Source organism: Triticum aestivum, chromosome 3D, assembly GCF_018294505.1.
Source record: "Triticum aestivum cultivar Chinese Spring chromosome 3D, IWGSC CS RefSeq v2.1, whole genome shotgun sequence".
Classification (NCBI taxonomy): domain Eukaryota; kingdom Viridiplantae; phylum Streptophyta; class Magnoliopsida; order Poales; family Poaceae; genus Triticum; species Triticum aestivum.
This window is the reverse complement of record NC_057802.1, coordinates 527,722,077-527,741,100: the sequence shown is the minus strand read 5'-3', so window position 1 is coordinate 527,741,100 and position 19,024 is coordinate 527,722,077. Positions and strand designations below refer to the sequence as shown.

At 46.9% G+C, this 19,024-nt stretch overlaps 1 protein-coding gene across 1 annotated transcript; it reads right to left on the bottom strand.

Moving 5' to 3' along the window:
* Positions 1-1,298: 1,298 nt before the first annotated feature.
* LOC123075215 (putative lipid-transfer protein DIR1) lies at positions 1,299-1,914 on the bottom strand. Its single transcript, XM_044497875.1, has one exon. The coding sequence runs from the start codon at positions 1,829-1,831 to the stop codon at positions 1,511-1,513; it is 321 nt and encodes a 106-aa protein (XP_044353810.1). The 5' UTR covers positions 1,832-1,914; the 3' UTR covers positions 1,299-1,510.
* Positions 1,915-19,024: the final 17,110 nt, after the last annotated feature.

Here is a 19,024-nt window from a genome sequence, read left to right as displayed (position 1 = left end):
AAACAGTACAGTTGTGCGCGAGTTATTTTTCCTGTGGTTTTTATCGGGTTTTCAGTGTTCTGCATGGTTTTCTTTGGTTTATCTATGTTTTTTTTTGATTTTTTTGTTTCCTTTTCCTTTTTTAAAACATGTATAATTTTTTATACACATTGTACATTCTTTAATACTTCAAGAACATATTTTTATAAACTTTTAATATTTTTCACATACATGAGTATTTTTTTCAGATATAGTTTCGGTGTCTATTTTTCTCATACACATTTCTATACACTTAAAACATTTTTTACTTATGTTTAACATTTTTTAAACACATTATTAACACGTTTTGAAATACAAGGTTTGAACAGTTTTTGAATACGTCTTAAAAAATTTGAAATACAGGTTGAATTTTTCTTTGAATGATACAAAACATTTTTTAAACTATATGAATATAATTTGACATTGAATAGACATTTTTAAAATGTCACGAAATTATTTTTGTAAACACGTGAACATTGCTTTAAATGTAACATTATTTTTTTGAATGGTACAAAACATTTTTAGGAATTGTATGAACATTTTCTTACATTTTATAAAAAAATTAAAAAATGCCATGTACATTTTTATTGATACAAATATTTTCTAAAAGTTGGACAAACAATTTTTATAGATTACATGAACAGTTTTTAAATGTGCGATGAACACTTAATAAAACTAAATAAATATTTTTCATAATACATGTATTTCTTATTTTTCAAAATAGAGACAAACGTAAAAAAGAAAAAACATTTCTGTGATGTCAGCATGACGAAGCGTCGTGTCTACGCTCAAGGTGAGACATAGCTGTGCTCGCAATTCGGTGCGTGAAGCGCCAAACTGGAGCCCTCATGGATAAGGCCTTTACGGATCTTATATGAGCTATACATATAAATTACTAAAATTCCCCTCAAAAAATAGAAATTACTAAAATATGTTTACATTTTCCGAAGGCTCTCCCATGACCCTCTGCCTATGATCATTGTTGTTCCTAAAATGAACATATGATCTTGCTTTTTGCGGATAAAAAAGGAACATATGATCGTTGTTGTAGTGATCCAAAGTTTAGAAATGTGTGTCAGATTTTTTTTACAAGTTTCACAGAACTTGTTGGTATTATTGGTAGATGATAAAAAAAACTACTCCCTCCGTCCGGAATTACTTGTCGCCAAAATGAATAAAAATGGATGTATCTAGAACTAAAATACATCTAGGTACATCCATTTTCTCGACAGGTATTTCCGAACGGAGGGAGTATATATATAGAAACAATAGAAGATAGCTAACACGGGAAACAAGTTTTATTTCTGCGACATGACTTACGAAAAGCAAAAGAGGATACAACACAAAGCGTGCACGCACGCAGGAGCACCATCGGATCAGCCAGCCGACCAGAACTTACTCCTACGAACGAGTGAAAGTTAACACCTTACGTACGATCTACTAGTGCAACCGGCGACCGGCGCCAATCGAGCTGCTGGTAGTGCGTGACTGACTAGCAGGAGACCGCCCCGTAGCCGCACTTGCCGGGGATCTGCATGGCGCGGTTGGCGTCGATGTTCTTGGGCAGCACGCCCTTGTACTGGCAGAGGCAGTGGAAGTCACCGCCGCGCACCGCGCCGCAGCACGCGCCGCTGGGACTGGCCTCCGAGCTGCCCGCCGTGCAGTAGGACTTGCAGTTGTTGACCAGGCTGTCCGTGTCCACGTTGCAGACATGGTACCCGGTCGCGCCCGACGCCGCCGCCACGACCAGCAGCGCCACCAGCGCGGCGGCCACGCCGGCGCTGCTCATCGTCACCTTCCTCCCGGCGGCCATGGCTAGCTAGCTGTCGGATCGATCGACTGGTGATGAATGTGTGTGTGTGTGTAGCACTTGATTGTCTGGGTGTGTCACGTTTGGGCGATTGGCTAGGGCTTATATAGCGTGGGGATGCCGTGGCCCGTGACGACGCGCATGTGGCCGCTCGCTTGGCCGCATTAGGTCACGGGCAAAGCTAGCCAGATCAGATCGTCGGCACACGGAGCCATCCATTCAACGGGAACGTATATTTCCACGTACCTGCATGCGGTACGTGCTGGCAGCGCAGACCGAGCCAATGGGCAAGCACGAAACCGGCCGGTAACATGTGAGTCTTATTTCTTGGCTGGAATTGGAGGTATGTTGGGGCGCCGTCTTGCGCCAAGTGGGCGATCTTAATTCATCTGAATCCAGATGGAGTTCAGAGCATGGCGTCTACAGAGGAATTCATGTGCATGGCCGGCGAATGGGACATAGCATTTGGGGCTAGCTAGCTTAGATAATATAGCTCACGGTCTGGCAGTAAACGAAGTGCCATGCATTGTTGAGTAAATAGGCAATTTCTCGATTAAATTAATCCACGAGTAAATCACTAGCATGGCATTGACACATATAATCGCATACTGATATTCAGTCAAACTAGCACATACTACGCTAATTGCAGAAAGATCTACGTATAACGCTAGCATGGCTAAAACAGAAAACAGTAGGAGCGGGATAAACGAGTTATACCCTACAGTAGGCCATGCAGAGGCCGCGGCTTTGGTGGCAGCAGCGGCGTCCTCGGCGTCCTTCTTGTCAGCTTCAGCTTTCTCGGCGGCGGCACGTTCGGCGTCGGTGGACATGGTGATGATGAAGGCGACGCGTACGTAGAGGAAGTAGACGATCGGAAGTGAGCAGTCGCGTAATCGCTGCCCAAAAACCTATTCGCCCCTCACCCCGTACAGGAACCAGAAGGGCGTGGTTTCGGAGACCTGCTCTCCCGTCGACCGTGTACGCGGCGGACGGGATGGAGTCACCGGCGGCAGCAGCAGCAAGGGAACAACGGTGGGCGTGCGCGTGGAGCAGATGTGATCTGTTCGTGGCGGCTAGGGTTAGGAGACACCGCACACTTATAGGCGCAGCCGCGTGGAGAGACGTGGGCTCGACCCACGTCCGAGTCCGTGACAGCCCACGATCCGACGTCTCAGATCGTGGCCAGGCTGTCAGAAAACTCTCCGTTAGTGACTGACAAAAATAAGCGCGTAGGTGTAAGCTCGGCTTGGCTCAATCCCGCAAACCCGCGGCGCGTCGTGACGAGGCGGGCGGCGGAGGAGGAGTGCGCGAGGGCCTCTTCTCTTCTCAAGCTCCAATAGCATGTAGAACAGAAACCCTTATAAGGAGGTCCAACTCCTCTTCCACTTCCGGGGTGGGACTAAACTTCCCACTACACCTAGTGCCATATAACCCACATGGGCCCTTAGAGATTTTTCAGAAATTGCTACATGGGCCTAGAGCCCATCTCAAATTTCAGCAATTCCCCACCAGATCTCGAGGGCCCATTGTGTCCTCTGTTCCAATTACTGTTTCGATATACCAGTGTTTCAGTGAAGACCTGTTAAGGTTGAGCTTCACCTAGAGCAAGTAGCTACACTCCTTCACAACTGAACAATGGACTATGCCTTGAATTGTCAGTTTGGCGTAAAGAAGTTTCACCACATGTCTCACTAGTACTGGGCTGCCGAAGGCTGACCCCTCGGGTGGAGCATATAAGTCACACTCCTGGCCTATTCATGAGCTTACTAGAGATCACCCCAATCTCATAGACTGTGACCAGCAGTCGGACTCATATAGGTGTGTTCCTCCAAAGATCACTCTGTAGGATAGCATCTTGCTTATATAAGCTTCGGAACACATTAAGACAATAGTCATCCTACCATACAGTATTGAGAGTATTGCATCTCCAACGGAGTGGGTTAGTATAGTTACTCTCCTCAGTTCACCACTGGCTTGTTTTCCCAGGTCCTAATTCACGGGATCTCCGATCACATAGGTTGGGTTACTACCATGGCAACTCATGTGGGTCTCATACCCATCTCCCTCGATGCATTATCTATCACAACACGTGATAGCCCTTTCGTAAAGGGATCTGCCAGATTCTTAGCCGTATGGACATAGTCCAACGCTATCACTCCGGAGTTTCTTAATTTTCTGACAGCTTTTAATCTCATTCTTATGTGTTTGGTGGACTTCATGTTGTCCTTTGAACTCTTCACCTTGGTGATGACAGTCTGATTGTCACAGTTCATAAGGATAGCCGGAACCGGTTTATCAACCAATGGCAAGTCCATCAAAAGATCTCGAAGCCATCTCGCTTCAACACCAGATGTGTCTAATGCCGTTAATTCTGCTTCCATTGTCGATCTCGTTAAGATCGTTTGCTTGCAAGACTTCCAGGAAACAGCGCCACCTCCAAGAGTAAACATATACCCAGTTGTGGCCTTCATCTCATCAGCATCAGAGATCCAATTTGCATCACTATACCCTTCAAGTACCGACGGGTCTCTGGTATAGTGAAGTCCATAGTTCATAGTACCTTTCAGATAGCGCATGACTCGTTCAACAGCATGCCAATGTACATCACCCGGTTTGGAAACAAACCGGCTCAGTTTGCTCACAGCAAACGCGATGTCGGGCCTCGTTGCGCTCGCTAGGTACATCAGTGAACCAATGATTTGAGAGTATCTCAACTGATCTATAGCCGTGCCTTTGGACTTTCGAATCAACACGCTAGGATCATATTGTGTTTGAGATGGTGTGCAATCCGAATATCCAAAACGACTCAACACCTTCTCAACATAGTGGGATTGCAGAAGTGTAACCCCGCCCTCATTATCTCTCAGTAGCTTGATGTTCAAGATAACATCAGCCACACCAAGGTCTTTCATCTCAAAGTTCTGAGACAAAAACGACTTGACCTCCTCAATGACTTTGAGGTTGGTTCCGAATATTAGTATGTCATCAACATACAAGCACAGTATAACTCCTTCGCCCCCACCATGGCGATAGTATACACATTTGTCAGCCTCATTAACAACGAAACCAACAGATGTCAGAGTTGTATTAAACTTATCATGCCATTGCTTAGGTGCTTGCTTCAGGCCATATAAAGATTTCAGCAACCTACACACCTTTCTTTCCTGACCATCTATCACAAAGCCATCTGGCTGTTGCATGTAGATTTCCTCTTTTAGCTCTCCATTCAGAAAAGCCGTCTTAACATCCATCTGGTGGACGAGAAGACCATGCGAGGCTGCCAACGAGAGTAATACTCGAATGGTGGTCAGTCTAGCTACAGGTGAATAAGTGTCGAAGTAATCTTCCTCTTCTTTCTGGTCATAGCCCTTGGCCACAAGCCTAGCCTTGTACTTTTCAATCGTACCATCGGGCCTAAGCTTCTTCTTGAACACCCACTTACATCCTAATGGTTTACAACCATAGGGACGTTCCGTGATCTCCCATGTCCCGTTAGCCATGATGGAATCCATCTCATTACGGACCGCATCCTTCCAGTAGTCAGCTTCTGAAGAGGCATACGCTTCTAAAATAGAAGTGGGAGTATCATCCACGAGGTACACGAAGAAATCATCACCAAAGGTCTTTGCAGTCCTTTGTCTCTTGCCCCTACCAAGGGTTTCCTCGTCATCCTCCTCAGGATTTTCATCATGTGTTTGTTCATAATATTCCATAGGGATGGCAGGTTCAGGAGTCTCCTCAGATTCCTGTCTAGGAGTGCTTTGCATATCTCTCATAGGAAAAGTATCCTCGAAGAATGTAGCATCCTTAGACTCCATAATTGTACCGACCTTCTGGTCAGGTACCTCAGATTTCACTACTAGAAATCTATAGCCAACGCTGTTCTTAGCGTAGCCCAAATTAACGCAGTCCACAGTCTTGGGTCCAAGCTTACGCTTTTTGGGGATCGGCACATTGACTTTCGCCAGACAGCCCCAAGTGCGCAAGTACGAGAGTGTTGTCCTCCTCTTTGCCCATTTCTCATAGGGAGTGATCTCATTGTCCTTTGTCGGAACTTTATTCAGGACATGACATGCCGTCAATATAGCCTCCCCCCACCATGCCTTGGATAAACCCGATGTATCTAACATGGCGTTAACCAAATCAGTTAGAGTACGGTTTTTCCGCTCGGCAACCCCGTTTGACTGGGGTGAATAGGGAGGCGTCCTCTCATGAATAATGCCGTGTTCCGCACAAAAGGAATCAAACTCACTCGAGAAGTACTCTCCACCATGATCTGACCGGACTCGTTTAATTTTCTTTTCAAGTTGATTCTCAACTTCCGCCTTATAGATTTTAAAGTAGTGTAGAGCCTCATCTTTAGTATTTAACAGGTACACATAGCAATATCTAGAGGAATCATCTATCAATGTCATGAAGTATTTCTTTCCACCTTTAGTCAACACACCATTCATCTCACAGAGATCAGAATGTATGAGTTCTAATGGTGCCAAGTGTCTCTCCTCCGCGGCCTTGTGAGGCTTGCGAGGTTGCTTAGCTTGCACACATGAAAGGCACTTAGAGCCTTTGGCTAAAGTAAAACTCGGGATTAAATCCAACTTGGCTAGCCGCGTCATAACACCGAAACTAATGTGACAAAGACGTGGATGCCAAACCTCAGATTCATTAACATTCGAATGAACATGGTTCACGACTTTATTACAAAAATCTGCGAGGGAAAGGCGGAACATCCCTCCGCTCTCATAACCTTTTCCAACAAAGAGTCCATATTTCGTAACAACTAATTTATTAGACTCGAAAACCAACTTAAACCCTTCTCTACATAGAAGGGAGCCACTAACGAGGTTCTTCTTGATGGCGGGGACATGCTCCACGTTCTTCAGCTGCACGATCCTTCCCGAAGTAAACTTCAGATCGACCGTGCCAACACCATGAACAGAAGCACTCGCGCCATTCCCCATCAATACGGACCCGTGGCCTGTGACCTGGTAAGAAGTGAACAATGACATGTCAGCACACACATGTACACCTGCACCTGTGTCCACCCACCAATCGGTGGGCTGAAACACTGAAAAAACAGTAAATAAATTACCGTACCCAGGTGCACCATTCTCATTGTTGTCCACAATCATGTTGACGGACTTGGAGTCATGTCCTGACTTCTTGTACTTGTTTGGGCACTTGTTGGCCCAATGTTCAACCGAACCACAAGTGAAGCAGCCCTCGTCCTTCTTGTTCTTCTTGAAGGTCTTCTTACCCTTCTTCTTAAAGTCGGTATTGTGTTGGACACCGTTCTTTCCCTTGGGCTTGTGGGAGTTGAAGTTCTTCTGGTTCACCATGTTGGCGACAGAAGTCCCTTCGGCCCCTTTTCCGTGCGAGTCCTTTGCCCTTGAATTCTGCTCAACACTCAGATGGCCAATGACATCCTCCACAGAGAATTCACGCCTCTGATGTTTCAGAGTGGTGGCAAAGTTCCTCCAGGAATTAGGGAGCTTAGCGATTATGCAGCCCGCGACAAACTTGCCCGATAACTCGCACTTAAGAAGTTCAAGCTCCTTAACAATGCATATTATCTCATGAGCCTGCTCCAATACAGGACTGTTTTCAACCATCTTGTAATCATGGAACTGCTCTATAATATACATCTCGCTTCCGGCATCGGCTGCCCTGAACTTAGATTCGAGCGCCTCCCACAAGTCCTTGGCAACATGCACATGTAAATATGCGTCGACCAGTTTATCTCCGATCACGCTAAGAACTGCTCCGAGAAACACAACGGTAGCCTCCTTGAACGCCTTCTCCTGTTTAGGAGCAATCGTTCCCGTGGAGACACCGGTGACCCAGAACACGTTCATAGCCGTGAGCCATAACGTGGTCTTAGTCTGCCAATGCTTAAAGTATGTACCGGTAAACTTATCCGGTTTCAGTGCAGCGGCAAAGCCACTTGCCGAAAAATTCCTACACATAATAGGTTTTTGGATTGTTGAGTAAATAGGCAATTTCTCGATTAAATTAATCCACGAGTAAATCACTAGCATGGCATTGACACATATAATCGCATACTGATATTCAGTCAAACTAGCACATACTACGCTAATTGCAGAAAGATCTACGTATAACGCTAGCATGGCTAAAACAGAAAACAGTAGGAGCGGGATAAACGAGTTATACCCTCCAGTAGGCCATGCAGAGGCCGCGGCTTTGGTGGCAGCAGCGGCGTCCTCGGCGGCCTTCTTGTCAGCTTCAGCTTTCTCGGCGGCGGCACGTTCGGCATCGGTGGACATGGTGATGATGAAGGCGACGCGGACGTAGAGGAAGTAGACGATCGGAAGTGAGCAGTCGCGTAATCGCTGCCCAAAAACCTATTCGCCCCTCACCCCGTACAGGAACCAGAAGGGCGTGGTTTCGGAGACCTGCTCTCCCGTCGACCGTGTACGCGACGGACGGGATGGAGTCACCGGTGGCAGTAGCAGCAAGGGAACGACGGTGGGCGTGCGCGTGGAGCAGATGTGATCTGTTCGTGGCGGCTAGGGTTAGGAGACACCGCACACTTATAGGCGCAGCCGCGTGGAGAGACGTGGGCTCGACCCACGTCCGAGTCCGTGACAGCCCACGATCCGACGTCTCAGATCGTGGCCAGGCTGTCAGAAAACTCTCCGTTAGTGACTGGCAAAAATAAGCGCGTAGGTGTAAGCTCGGCTTGGCTCAATCCCGCAAACCCGCGGCGCGGCGCGTCGCGTCGCGTCGTGACGAGGCGTGGCGTGGCGAGGCGGGCGGCGGAGGAGGAGTGCGCGAGGGCCTCTTCTCTTCTCAAGCTCCAATAGCATGTAGAAGAGAAACCCTTATAAGGAGGTCCAACTCCTCTTCCACTTCCGGGGTAGGACTAAACTTCCCACTACACCTAGTGCCATATAACCCACATGGGCCCTTAGAGATTTTTCAGAAATTGCTACATGGGCCTAGAGCCCATCTCAAATTTCAGCATGCATTTGTCTGAATCCTAGTGTTTGGCCTATCGTGATTCAGGAACCTGGTTATGGTATATCTGCCATGCATACCACTGTATTTTGCTGCGGGGAAATGGAGAGGGGTTGTGTGTTGATTCTTGTGTTACGAAAGATTGGGTTGTGGGTTGTTTAGCACACACTCTCCTCACTTTGTTCTTTGAGAAATCTACGGACAGAAAATTGCTCAAGATCTTAAACATGGGAACGATTTGTCTACCGTTGTGCTTTCTTTCTTTTGATTTTTTCTCCTAGCCAGACTCAGTCGCAAATGTCCTCTATGAAGAAGTAGAAGAGGAGGCAGTGTTCACTCGATAAACCTATCAGGAGAACATCACTCGGTAAACCTATCATGAGAAGAGTGGCATAACTTTTTCCATGCAAAATGCACATATGGTCATGTTTCAAACGTGCATGTCTTTGACCATGTGTCATTAATTACAAATATGTGTATGTTTGGCATTAAGGTTTCCAAGTGGCGGTGCGACATGTTAGGAGCTTTGATTAGTGGTGGAGCTACATGGACATACTTGGGCGATCCAGACTGAAGAAGAGGATCAAAATATTTGAGCAAGGCTAGTAGGGTTGTGTTTTGCTCTTGGGATGGATGGGCTGAAAATGCATGTAGCCCCTAAGTGTAGTTTTGGGTTCACTAAAAAAAGAGTGGCTTTGGTAATTACTTACAATCCCTATGGACCAATGTCGTCATTGAAATGTATATTTAGGATTGTTGCATAGGCAATGCATGAACAATATTGAATGGATTCAAGATCTCAAGAGAATGAATTATAGACAAGACTTCAGAACACAACTCCAAGATACGGTCATGGTGAGCTCATGAGTTGCCGGAATGGGTCCGCAACGACCTGCGCTGCGGCGTGGGCGCTCGACCGCTCCGTCATCACCGTGGAGACGGCCGCCAGGCGCCGCCGCCGCCAAGTGTGGTTTTTGGTTCATTAAAAAATTATGATTTTGGTAATTAAGTACAACCTCTATGGCTACTGTTGGCACTAAAATGTATATGAAGGGTTGTTGCCTAGGTAATGCACGAACAATACTGAATGGATTCAAGATCTCAAGAGAATGAATTAAAGACAAGACTTCACAACATGACTCCAAGATACGGTCATGGCGAGCTCATGAGTTGATTTATGGTTGATCAAGTCTTGGAGTAAGCAATTCAAGTGATAGTTCATCGTGTGCCTCAAGATATCGTGGTAGAGCACGACAAAGACAAGGATGACCAATATGATGCTTATACTGCAACTCAAGAATGACCACGAGAGAATTGAGTCATTGGTGATCACATCTTGGAACAAGTAGGTAAAGTGAAGGGTTTATTGGAACAAGATTGGGTTGTGGGTTGTTTAACACACACTCTCCTCATTTTGTTCTTTGAGAAATCTATGGACAGAAAATTGCTCAACATCTTAAACATGCGAACGATTCGTCTACCGTTGTGCTTTCTTTCTTTCGATTTTTTCTGCTGGCCAGACTAAGTTCCAAACGTCCTCTATGAAGAAGTAGAAGAGGAGTAAGTGTTCACTCGATAAACCTATCAGGAGAACATCGCTCGATAAACCTATCAGGAGAACAGTGGCATAATTTTTTCCTTGTAAAATGCACATATGTTGATGTTTGAGACGTGCATGTCTTTGATCATGTGACATTACAAATATTTGTATTTTAGGCATTAATTAAGGTTTCCAGTGGCGGTGCGACATGTTAGGAGCTTTGATTAGTGGTGGAGCTACATGGACATACTTGGGCGGTCCAGACTGAAGAAGAGGATCAAAATATTTGAGCAAGGCTAGTAGGGTTGTGTTTTGCTCTTGGGATGGACACTACAAAAAAAAGACACATCCGTGACATTTTGGACCGAACGAATTTTTTTTCTGTCATACATATGACACTTTTATGACGATAATTGTGACAAAACCCGGTATCATCATAGATGTGGTGGGCTCCTACTTCTATGACAAAAAATCATGATAGAAAATGGGCTTTTTGTCCTGGGCGGGCCGGAGACGCAGCTGCATGACATTCTTTGGGCCGTCCATGACGGAAAAAACCGTGGTAGAAGCGAGGGCGAGGAAAATTTTGGGGAGTTCCCGGTTACGGTGGGAGGTCGGGGGCCGAGCGATGCGCGTTTCTCTCGTACACGTACGCGCATGTGTGCGAGGCGTTGGCTCTAACTGAACTCGAGCGAGGCGTTGGGCTCTAACTGAACCCGAGTGATTGCACTGCACGCTACGCGGTACTGAACCCGAGCGATCGATCGATGGCTGTTAATTGAACCCGATCGAGCGATTCCTTCGCTACTGCTGCTAACTGAAGCCGATCGATGCTGCCTCTGGATGAACAGTGAGCGTTGCTGGGGGGGTTTGGATGAACAGTTCCCGGTGGGGGTGGATGAACAGGACCCCGTGGTGTTGCCTCTGGATGAACAGGACCCCGATCGATCGAGCCGGTTGGGGCAGGATGAACAGGACCCCGTGGAGGGCAGGATGAACAGGACCACCCCGTGGAGGGCAGAATGAACAGTAGACGGTGGAGGGCTGGATGAACAGTAGCCCGTGGAGGGGTGGTTGAACAGGAGCCCGTGGAGAGGGCTGGTTGAACAGTAGCCGGTGGAGTAGCGCATGGTGGAGGGTGGATGAACAGGAGCCCGTGGATGAACAGTCGCAGGTGGAGGCTGGAGGAGGTCGACGGTGGATGAACAGTAGCCCGTGGAGGCTGGAGGGGGTCGACAGTGGAGATGAACAGTATCCCGTGGAGTCCCGTTTTGCGGTACGCCACACCCCTCCCGATGAACAGGACCCCCGTTTCGACCGTAGCGCTCCAACACAAGTCTGTTTCCTCCGTTTTGCGGTACACCACACCCCTCCCGATCAACAGGACCCCCGTTTCGACCGTAGGAGGTCCGTTTCCTCCGTTTTGCGGTACGCCAGACCCCTCCCGATGAACAGGATCCCGTTTCAAACGTGGCCGGTCGAACACAAGGCCGTTTCCTCCGTTCTGCGGTACGCCAGGCCTCGTTTCCATCGGCTGTTCCGTCCAAGCCCTCCCGATGAACACGACGACGCATTCCGTTCCGACCCAGCCAGTTGGCTCCCCATGAACACGACGACGACGCTGTTTCTCCGTTCCGACCCAGCCATGTACATGAGCCCTGGCCGTACGTATGCGCGAGTAGGCGTTCGAGACCCTGCCCGTATGTATGTACGTGGCCATATTTTCTTTCTTGCACACTGGCCGCTGTACGTACGTGTACATGCTACATGCGCGCCTCTACTACGACACGTGCGTGCCTCTACATCGACCAGTATGTACGTACACGTTCGCGACCAGAATGACAATGCTACGTACGCTTCGACCAGGTGGGTCCCGACTGTCAGGCACTTCCTTGCCCGTGAAGATGTAGCTGGTGGGTCCCAGCAGTTAGGGGGGTGAATCGTTTTTTTGCCCGGACGCACTTCCTTGCGTGCGAAGATGTAGCTGGTGGGTCCCCGCAGTCAGGGGGAAACATTTTTTTCGCGAAATACGGTGGCCCGTCCGGTGGGTCCCCGCTGTCAGGTGGAGGAATAATTATTTTCCGCGTAATAAGGAGGCACTTCCTTGCTGCGGCTGTGGACCCAGCTGTCAGTCTCTCCATGTACAGTCCACGTCTGATGGAAGCCGTTCCTTGGCCACGTTGACCACGCCGCGCCGAGAGCACCAGGGCGGTGGACGACGACGAGGCCTAGGAAGGGGATGATGCGGAGCCGGGGAAGGTGCGACAGTGGAAGCCCGCGCGGAGAGGAGTACGAGGGTTCACTGGTTCGGCTGCGGTGTGAGGCTGCCGTTGCCGCAGGGCCTGGCCAGCGGTGGGAATAGTAGGGGGCGGTGAGTTCTCCGCGGCAGCACAGCCGACCACGGGAGGCAGGAGCATGCGGCACGACCGGCACTGCTTTGGGCGGCTGGAGCAACAAGACCAGAGGTTGAAGAAGCACTTCGGCCGTTGGATGGACATCATACGGTCACTGGAGCTAGAATCGGGCATATTGACTAAGTTGACAAAGCCCTCCGTCCCCGTCAACTTAGTAGGCCCACAAGTCAGCCTGCCACTAGACTGGGTCCCAGCTAGCAGGGGGAGTATTCATTTTTGTGTGCGTAATAAGGACGCACTTCCTTGCGTGCGAAGATATAGCTGGTGGGTCCGAGCTGTCAGCGGCGGTAACGTTTTTTTCACGAAATACAGAGGCCCTTTCGGTGGGTCCCAGATGTCAGGTGGAGGAATCATTATTTTGCGCGTAATAAGGAGGCATTTCCTTGTGTGCGGCCGTGGACCCAGCTGTCCGCCTCTCCACGTACAGTCCACTTCAGATGCATGTCGATCGTAGACCATGTTGACCAGGCCACGCCGGGAGCACCAGGGCGGTGGACGACGGCGAGGCCTAGGAAGGGAACGACACGGAGGCAGGGAAGACTCAGCAGTTGTTTCCCACGCGGAGGGGAGTACGACTATACGAGGGTTTACTGGTTCATCTGCCGTCGCCGGAGAATAACAACAGGTGTGGGTGAGTAGAGGGATGGCTAGGCCAGCGATGGGAGTACGGTGGGGCGGTGAAGCCTGCGCGGTAGCACAGGCGGCCGCGGGGAGGAGGGAGCAGGCAGTCCCGCCGACGCTTGTTTGAGCGGCTGGAGCAGGAAGAGCAGAGATTGAAGAAGCACGACGGCCATTGGATGGACATCCAACAGTCACTGCTTGTGCGTCAACCTTTTTTTTAGGAACGCCTCAAATTTGTGGAAAACAGCATACAACCCATCTGCCATTATTTCTAATAATTTACAGCCCATTTGCTAATTCTGAAGGTTTTTTTGGAGCCCATATTCTTTTTGTTAGCATTACAGCCCATATTGTGGCCACGGTTAAAAAATTATACGAAATGTTGCATATTTCGGTGCGGTCCGAACTGTTTTTAATCCCAAAATTTCGAGTCACATTCAAACTGATTTTAAAAATAAATGTATATCAATATAAAATCCAACAAATTGTCCACGCATAAAAATTAATGCAATTTAAAATCTTGAGATGAAAAAAAGAAATTTGAAAGTAATTGCCGGTTTGATGTGTTTTAAAAATGTACAGCCCATTTCTCATTACTGATAGGCCATTTTCTCGTCCAGCCGAATGAAGTTCTCCTCGTCTTGAAAGATTTGCAGCCCAATAGGCCTGACAAAGCGACTTACTTGGCAAATCACAAAAAAACTGGGCTAGCCATTTTCAGAAAGAAAAAAAAACTACTGGCTGGTCTGTGGTAAACATAAAAGAGAAGGCTGTCTAGACATGCCAGAGTGCCCCGCACAGCCCAGTTGACACCCTGCTCCCGTCTCAAAAACAAATTAGATAAATGCCACAACAAATATGGTGATTCATAAAAATTCCACTGCAATTTCCAAACTTTGAAAAATGCCACTGCAATTTTTGCAAACTTTGGAAAACGCCACTGCAATTTGCAAACTTTGAAAAACGCCACTCCAGACTTCGAAAAATGCCACTGGGGATGGCATGAAATGGCATTTTTCAAAGTTTGGAAATTGCAATGGCATTTCTTAGAAACACCAGATTTGGAGTGGCATTTATCAAATTAACCCAAAACAAAAATAATTGGGCGAGCTGCTAGGTCCCTGATGTCAGCCGCTCATTGTGCAACTCTCTCGTTTATTGACTACGTTGACAATGGCATGGGACCCAGATGTCAGAAATCCATTACGAGGAGCCATTTTTTATTGGATTGAAATAAGGAGGCACTTTGCTTGCGTACTGCCATGACCTTGGCGGGTCCCTGCTGTCACCCTCTCCACGTACAATCATCTCTTGGTTGTGTACGCGTCAACTTGGTAGGCCCACAAGTCAGCCTCTAAACCCGTGGAGGACAAATACAACCCATTTAAAAAAATAACAGCCCATTCCATATGTTCAAACGGAAAGTTCAACATTCAGAGCAAAGTAACAGGTCTGATCCACATATAGAGTACTGAACTTCCACGTTGACAACCATCATAGCCAAGTTAACTATCTACTTCCACTAATACTCTAGTAGCGTACAAGTACTAACTTACTCTTAGCTAACTAGACGATGCCGGCCGCCATCTGCGGTACACGCTAAACGCCGGCACCGGCGTCCTCCGCCTCACCTCGGACTTGCCAGAGGTGCGATAGGGCGCGTTGCTCGCGCGCGTTGGCCCTTTCCATGCCGGCGTGGTCCACCGAAGCTTCGGCTTCTAAGCGGGAAACCCACTTGACGAGCTGGTAGTAAAAATCGGCGTCGCGAATGCGTGCGTGCCCGACAGCCTCCAGGGCTATTTGCCGAGCGCCGGCCTCCACGTAGTCGGCCCACGTGCGGGCGCTTTGCTCGCAACTCAGAGCGTCGGTGCGCTGCTGCTCCATGTCCCGCTAGCGGCGCAAATCGGCGATACGCTGCTCATCCGCCAAGCGGTCGCGCTCCAACAACTCCTGCTCCTCCGCTAGGCGATCGTGCTCCAACAAGTCCTCGATCTCCGCATTGCCATCTAAAGACCGATAGAATGCCTCCTCCCTCCGTCTGCCTTCCGGTGAAAAACCGAACACTAGTTTCGGCGGTGACCGCCTCCGGCCACGCCTATCGCGGACGGGCGGGGGCATGGCGGACGTGGTGAGAGCGAGGATAAGTGGCGAGCAACGTCGGGCCGGTGGGGGCTTATGAGGATAGGGCGAGTTGGGTCACGGTGCCACCATAGAAGGCCGAGAAACAGTACTTATAAGCGGAAGGTAGCGCGACGGTCATCGGAATTCAATGCATAATGAAGCAGGCATGGCTTAGCACGCGAGCTTGCCGTGGAAAACTAGAGAAACTGAAATTCTGACTGTGCCGTCCCGTCCCGTCCCGTCTGTGCTGGGTCGCACGCCGGCCTTACGGTCAAACGAGTGCACTCGAATCATCTCCCTCCTTGTCAATAAAGATTCCACGGATTTAAAAGGCCTGCAACAATTAAAGCGCATCTTTTTTCGCATCAGTTAGCTGCCTTAATTACGGTCGGCTGCATGCGGGCACTCAAAATCGCTCGCAGCCAGTACGCGGAGCAGCATGCAACGAGTCGCAGCCAAGGGCATTAATTGATGAACTTTAGCTGGGAGATAAGGCATTTGAGAACATTTTTGCTAGCAGTTTCTTCAGATTCGCATGGCATTTTCTTCAGAGCAGCTTGTCAGTTTCTTCAGAGGTAGACATTTCTATTCAAAAAACTGCCACTTCGGATCTTGCCTCGCAACTAAAACAGCCAGGAGCGCATTAGTAGGCTAGCTAGTGATCGATCGGTAACTTGTAAACACTGAGCGAACAGATATAAGGAACTGTTAATGCATCTCAATGATTCACAGATCATATACAAATATGTAGCTCCAAAAGCAAAGATCAGCCACAACTAAAACCAACTAGTACGATTCCCATACATAAGATCAACATGTTAATGCATCTCAATGATTCACAGATCATATACAAATATGTAGCTCCAAAAGCAAAGATCTAGAAAAAACATATGTTCTTCCTACTAACATGGATGCTTCTCTTGGCCAACATTCAGTACAGACTGAATGAAAAATTTGTTTGTGAAGTCTACAATTCCTCTTGCAAACGTAAGTGGTTTCACCAACAGCTGGAACCATGGGAATGAACCACACATGATGGAGGAACATCCACTGCAATATGATTTGGTCTTCTCTTGATCACACGGCGAGACTATTTTCGGAATACAAACTTTAACTTAGGCAAAATGATGCCCATTGTATAATCAGACCAAAGCAATGAAGCACCTAGTGTTGGCCAATAAATAGTACAGTACTACTTTTTTGCAGTCCATGAAGTGACTATCCAATCTTTCTGTGTCTATTTTCAAATGGCACTACATGCAGTGACTATACTATTCTCTTGTGCAGTTCAACCAAAATTGCGGTCACTTTGTGTGTTTGCTAAATAGCAACGGGCAGACATCTCTGTCTGCACAAATATCAAGCAGCTAGTAAACATATACCCCACCTTGTATTTTCGGTTTAAACATGTCTCTTCCGCTTAGATCTGTCATGTTTTGCACTGGACAATTTGATACAGTCATGTTTGCCCTGGAAAATTTCATACTGAATTGATTTGCTTGTTCAGAGCAGAAATATAGCGCCTATTCTTCATCAGACCAAGGATATCCATGTTCGCAGTGATGGAAGAGGTGAAATCGATATAACCGAAATTGAGCATCCAGTCATTGAATCATGTCCTGCACCTCCAATGTAGGTCCACCCTGCCAATAAATTCACATGCAAACCACTAGTATTACTATCTAATGACAGTACAAAAAGAGTAGCAAGATAGTAGCAAACCATGTACCTTCTTAATGAACAGCTCATAGTGCCACCAATTGGATATAAAGGTTTGGGAGAAAACATGCTCCTAATGTTGAACCAGTTGGAATTTTTGTGCAGTTCCACTAAACTCGAGCATCCCTGTTTGCATAGATATTGAAAGTGTGATTACTATAAAAGTAGCACTAGTTGAAGCATAGACTCACAAATATAAGCATTCCAATTTCTTAATGGGAAAAGGTAGCAAGACTGTTTCTAACCACCTTTTTGAAGGAATAAATAAGGCAACAGAGGCTGATGTCAGAAAGGCATATATAGTTCTTTCTGAAAGAATGATCGATTCCTGACCTTTCCTCTTCTTTTAAGCATATTTTGTGCAGTTCAACTAAAATAAAATGCCATCACCGCCTTGACAATTCAGTGACACTGTACAAAAGGAAATGACTTAATATTACATCATGATGTCACGTATGTAGTCGACAGGCATTAGAGACAAACTTACAGACCTCCTCCGATAACATAATGAACATTAATTTTAGCAAAGGTGTGACTAGCTTTACCGGGATAATTTGAGTGAACTCTACACCCTCTGTTCCTTAATATAAGAGGTTTTTGTGGTTCAGTCTAAAGTACCCAAACGTCTACTAGTATTTAGAAAAACAGGTAGTAGTTTTCTTGAGCACATATCTGGGAAAGCTTGCCACCCTTTATTTATGTCCATACGCTAATGCAACACCATTCGAAATTTCGAATACTACAATATACACTAATCTAGTGGCTAGTGCAACAGTAGAGTAGTTATTTTATTACAGGGTACAGTACAATGGTTTTACTGAACAGATTTCAATAAACTCTGGCACTGGAAGATTTCTATAAGAATTAACAATACAAAATGTAAAGGTAACACGTTTCAGCATTGGTATACTAGATGTGCATGAGCATTAAACCAAATACAAAAGTCTGAAGGTAACTAGCATTATTAACTAATGACAGTATAAAAGAATTGCAAACCATGTACCTCCAAGGTAAATATCATTTCGAACTCGGGGGGACCTTAAAAATTGCTATCCCAATCTTGATAATCGATCAAACATAAAAACTTGATCGAACGAATCAAGAGAACAGCCGGAGGAGTTGGTGCCCACTCTTAAACTTTCCTCTTGTCTTCATAATTTTTGTGAAGTTTAACCAAAATAAAATGACATCAGCGCCTTGGCATTTTGGTGACACTGTACAAAAAAATTAACTTATCTCATGAAAGTGAGGTATGTAATCTATAAGCATTAACAGTGCAAAAATCTGAAGGTAGTAACAAGTTTCATCGTTGGTATACTGGCTGTGCAACATCATTAGAATGCCTTAGTTGAAAAATCTTTAATACATCCACAGTCAACAGCTAACCCTGAAATAATCCAGTGACATTAAATGGCATTCCTTAAATTTATCGGTGGCATTAGACTGAGTGCGGCATTAGTTAAATGTGGCATCACTTTAGCAGTAGCATTGCTTGACTTGACTGCTGGCGTTATACTAACAGCAAAAAAGTTAGACTAAGAGCACGCGAGGCCCATTCGGACAATGGGCGCACCAGTACGATGTACCTCCACGGACGCATAGAGTGGTGAGGGAGGTATGGTTGCCCAGAGCAACAAATATCCAGGCAGCATATGTGGATTACGTCCCATTTTTGTTATGTTTAGCCACCTTTTTCCTATGTGAGGACAACAAACCGATCGACCTGGTCATTCTCTATTGCGTTGTCATGCCTTTCTATCCTTCTTCAACCAAGAGACACGAGACTCGTTCCTTAGCTACTGA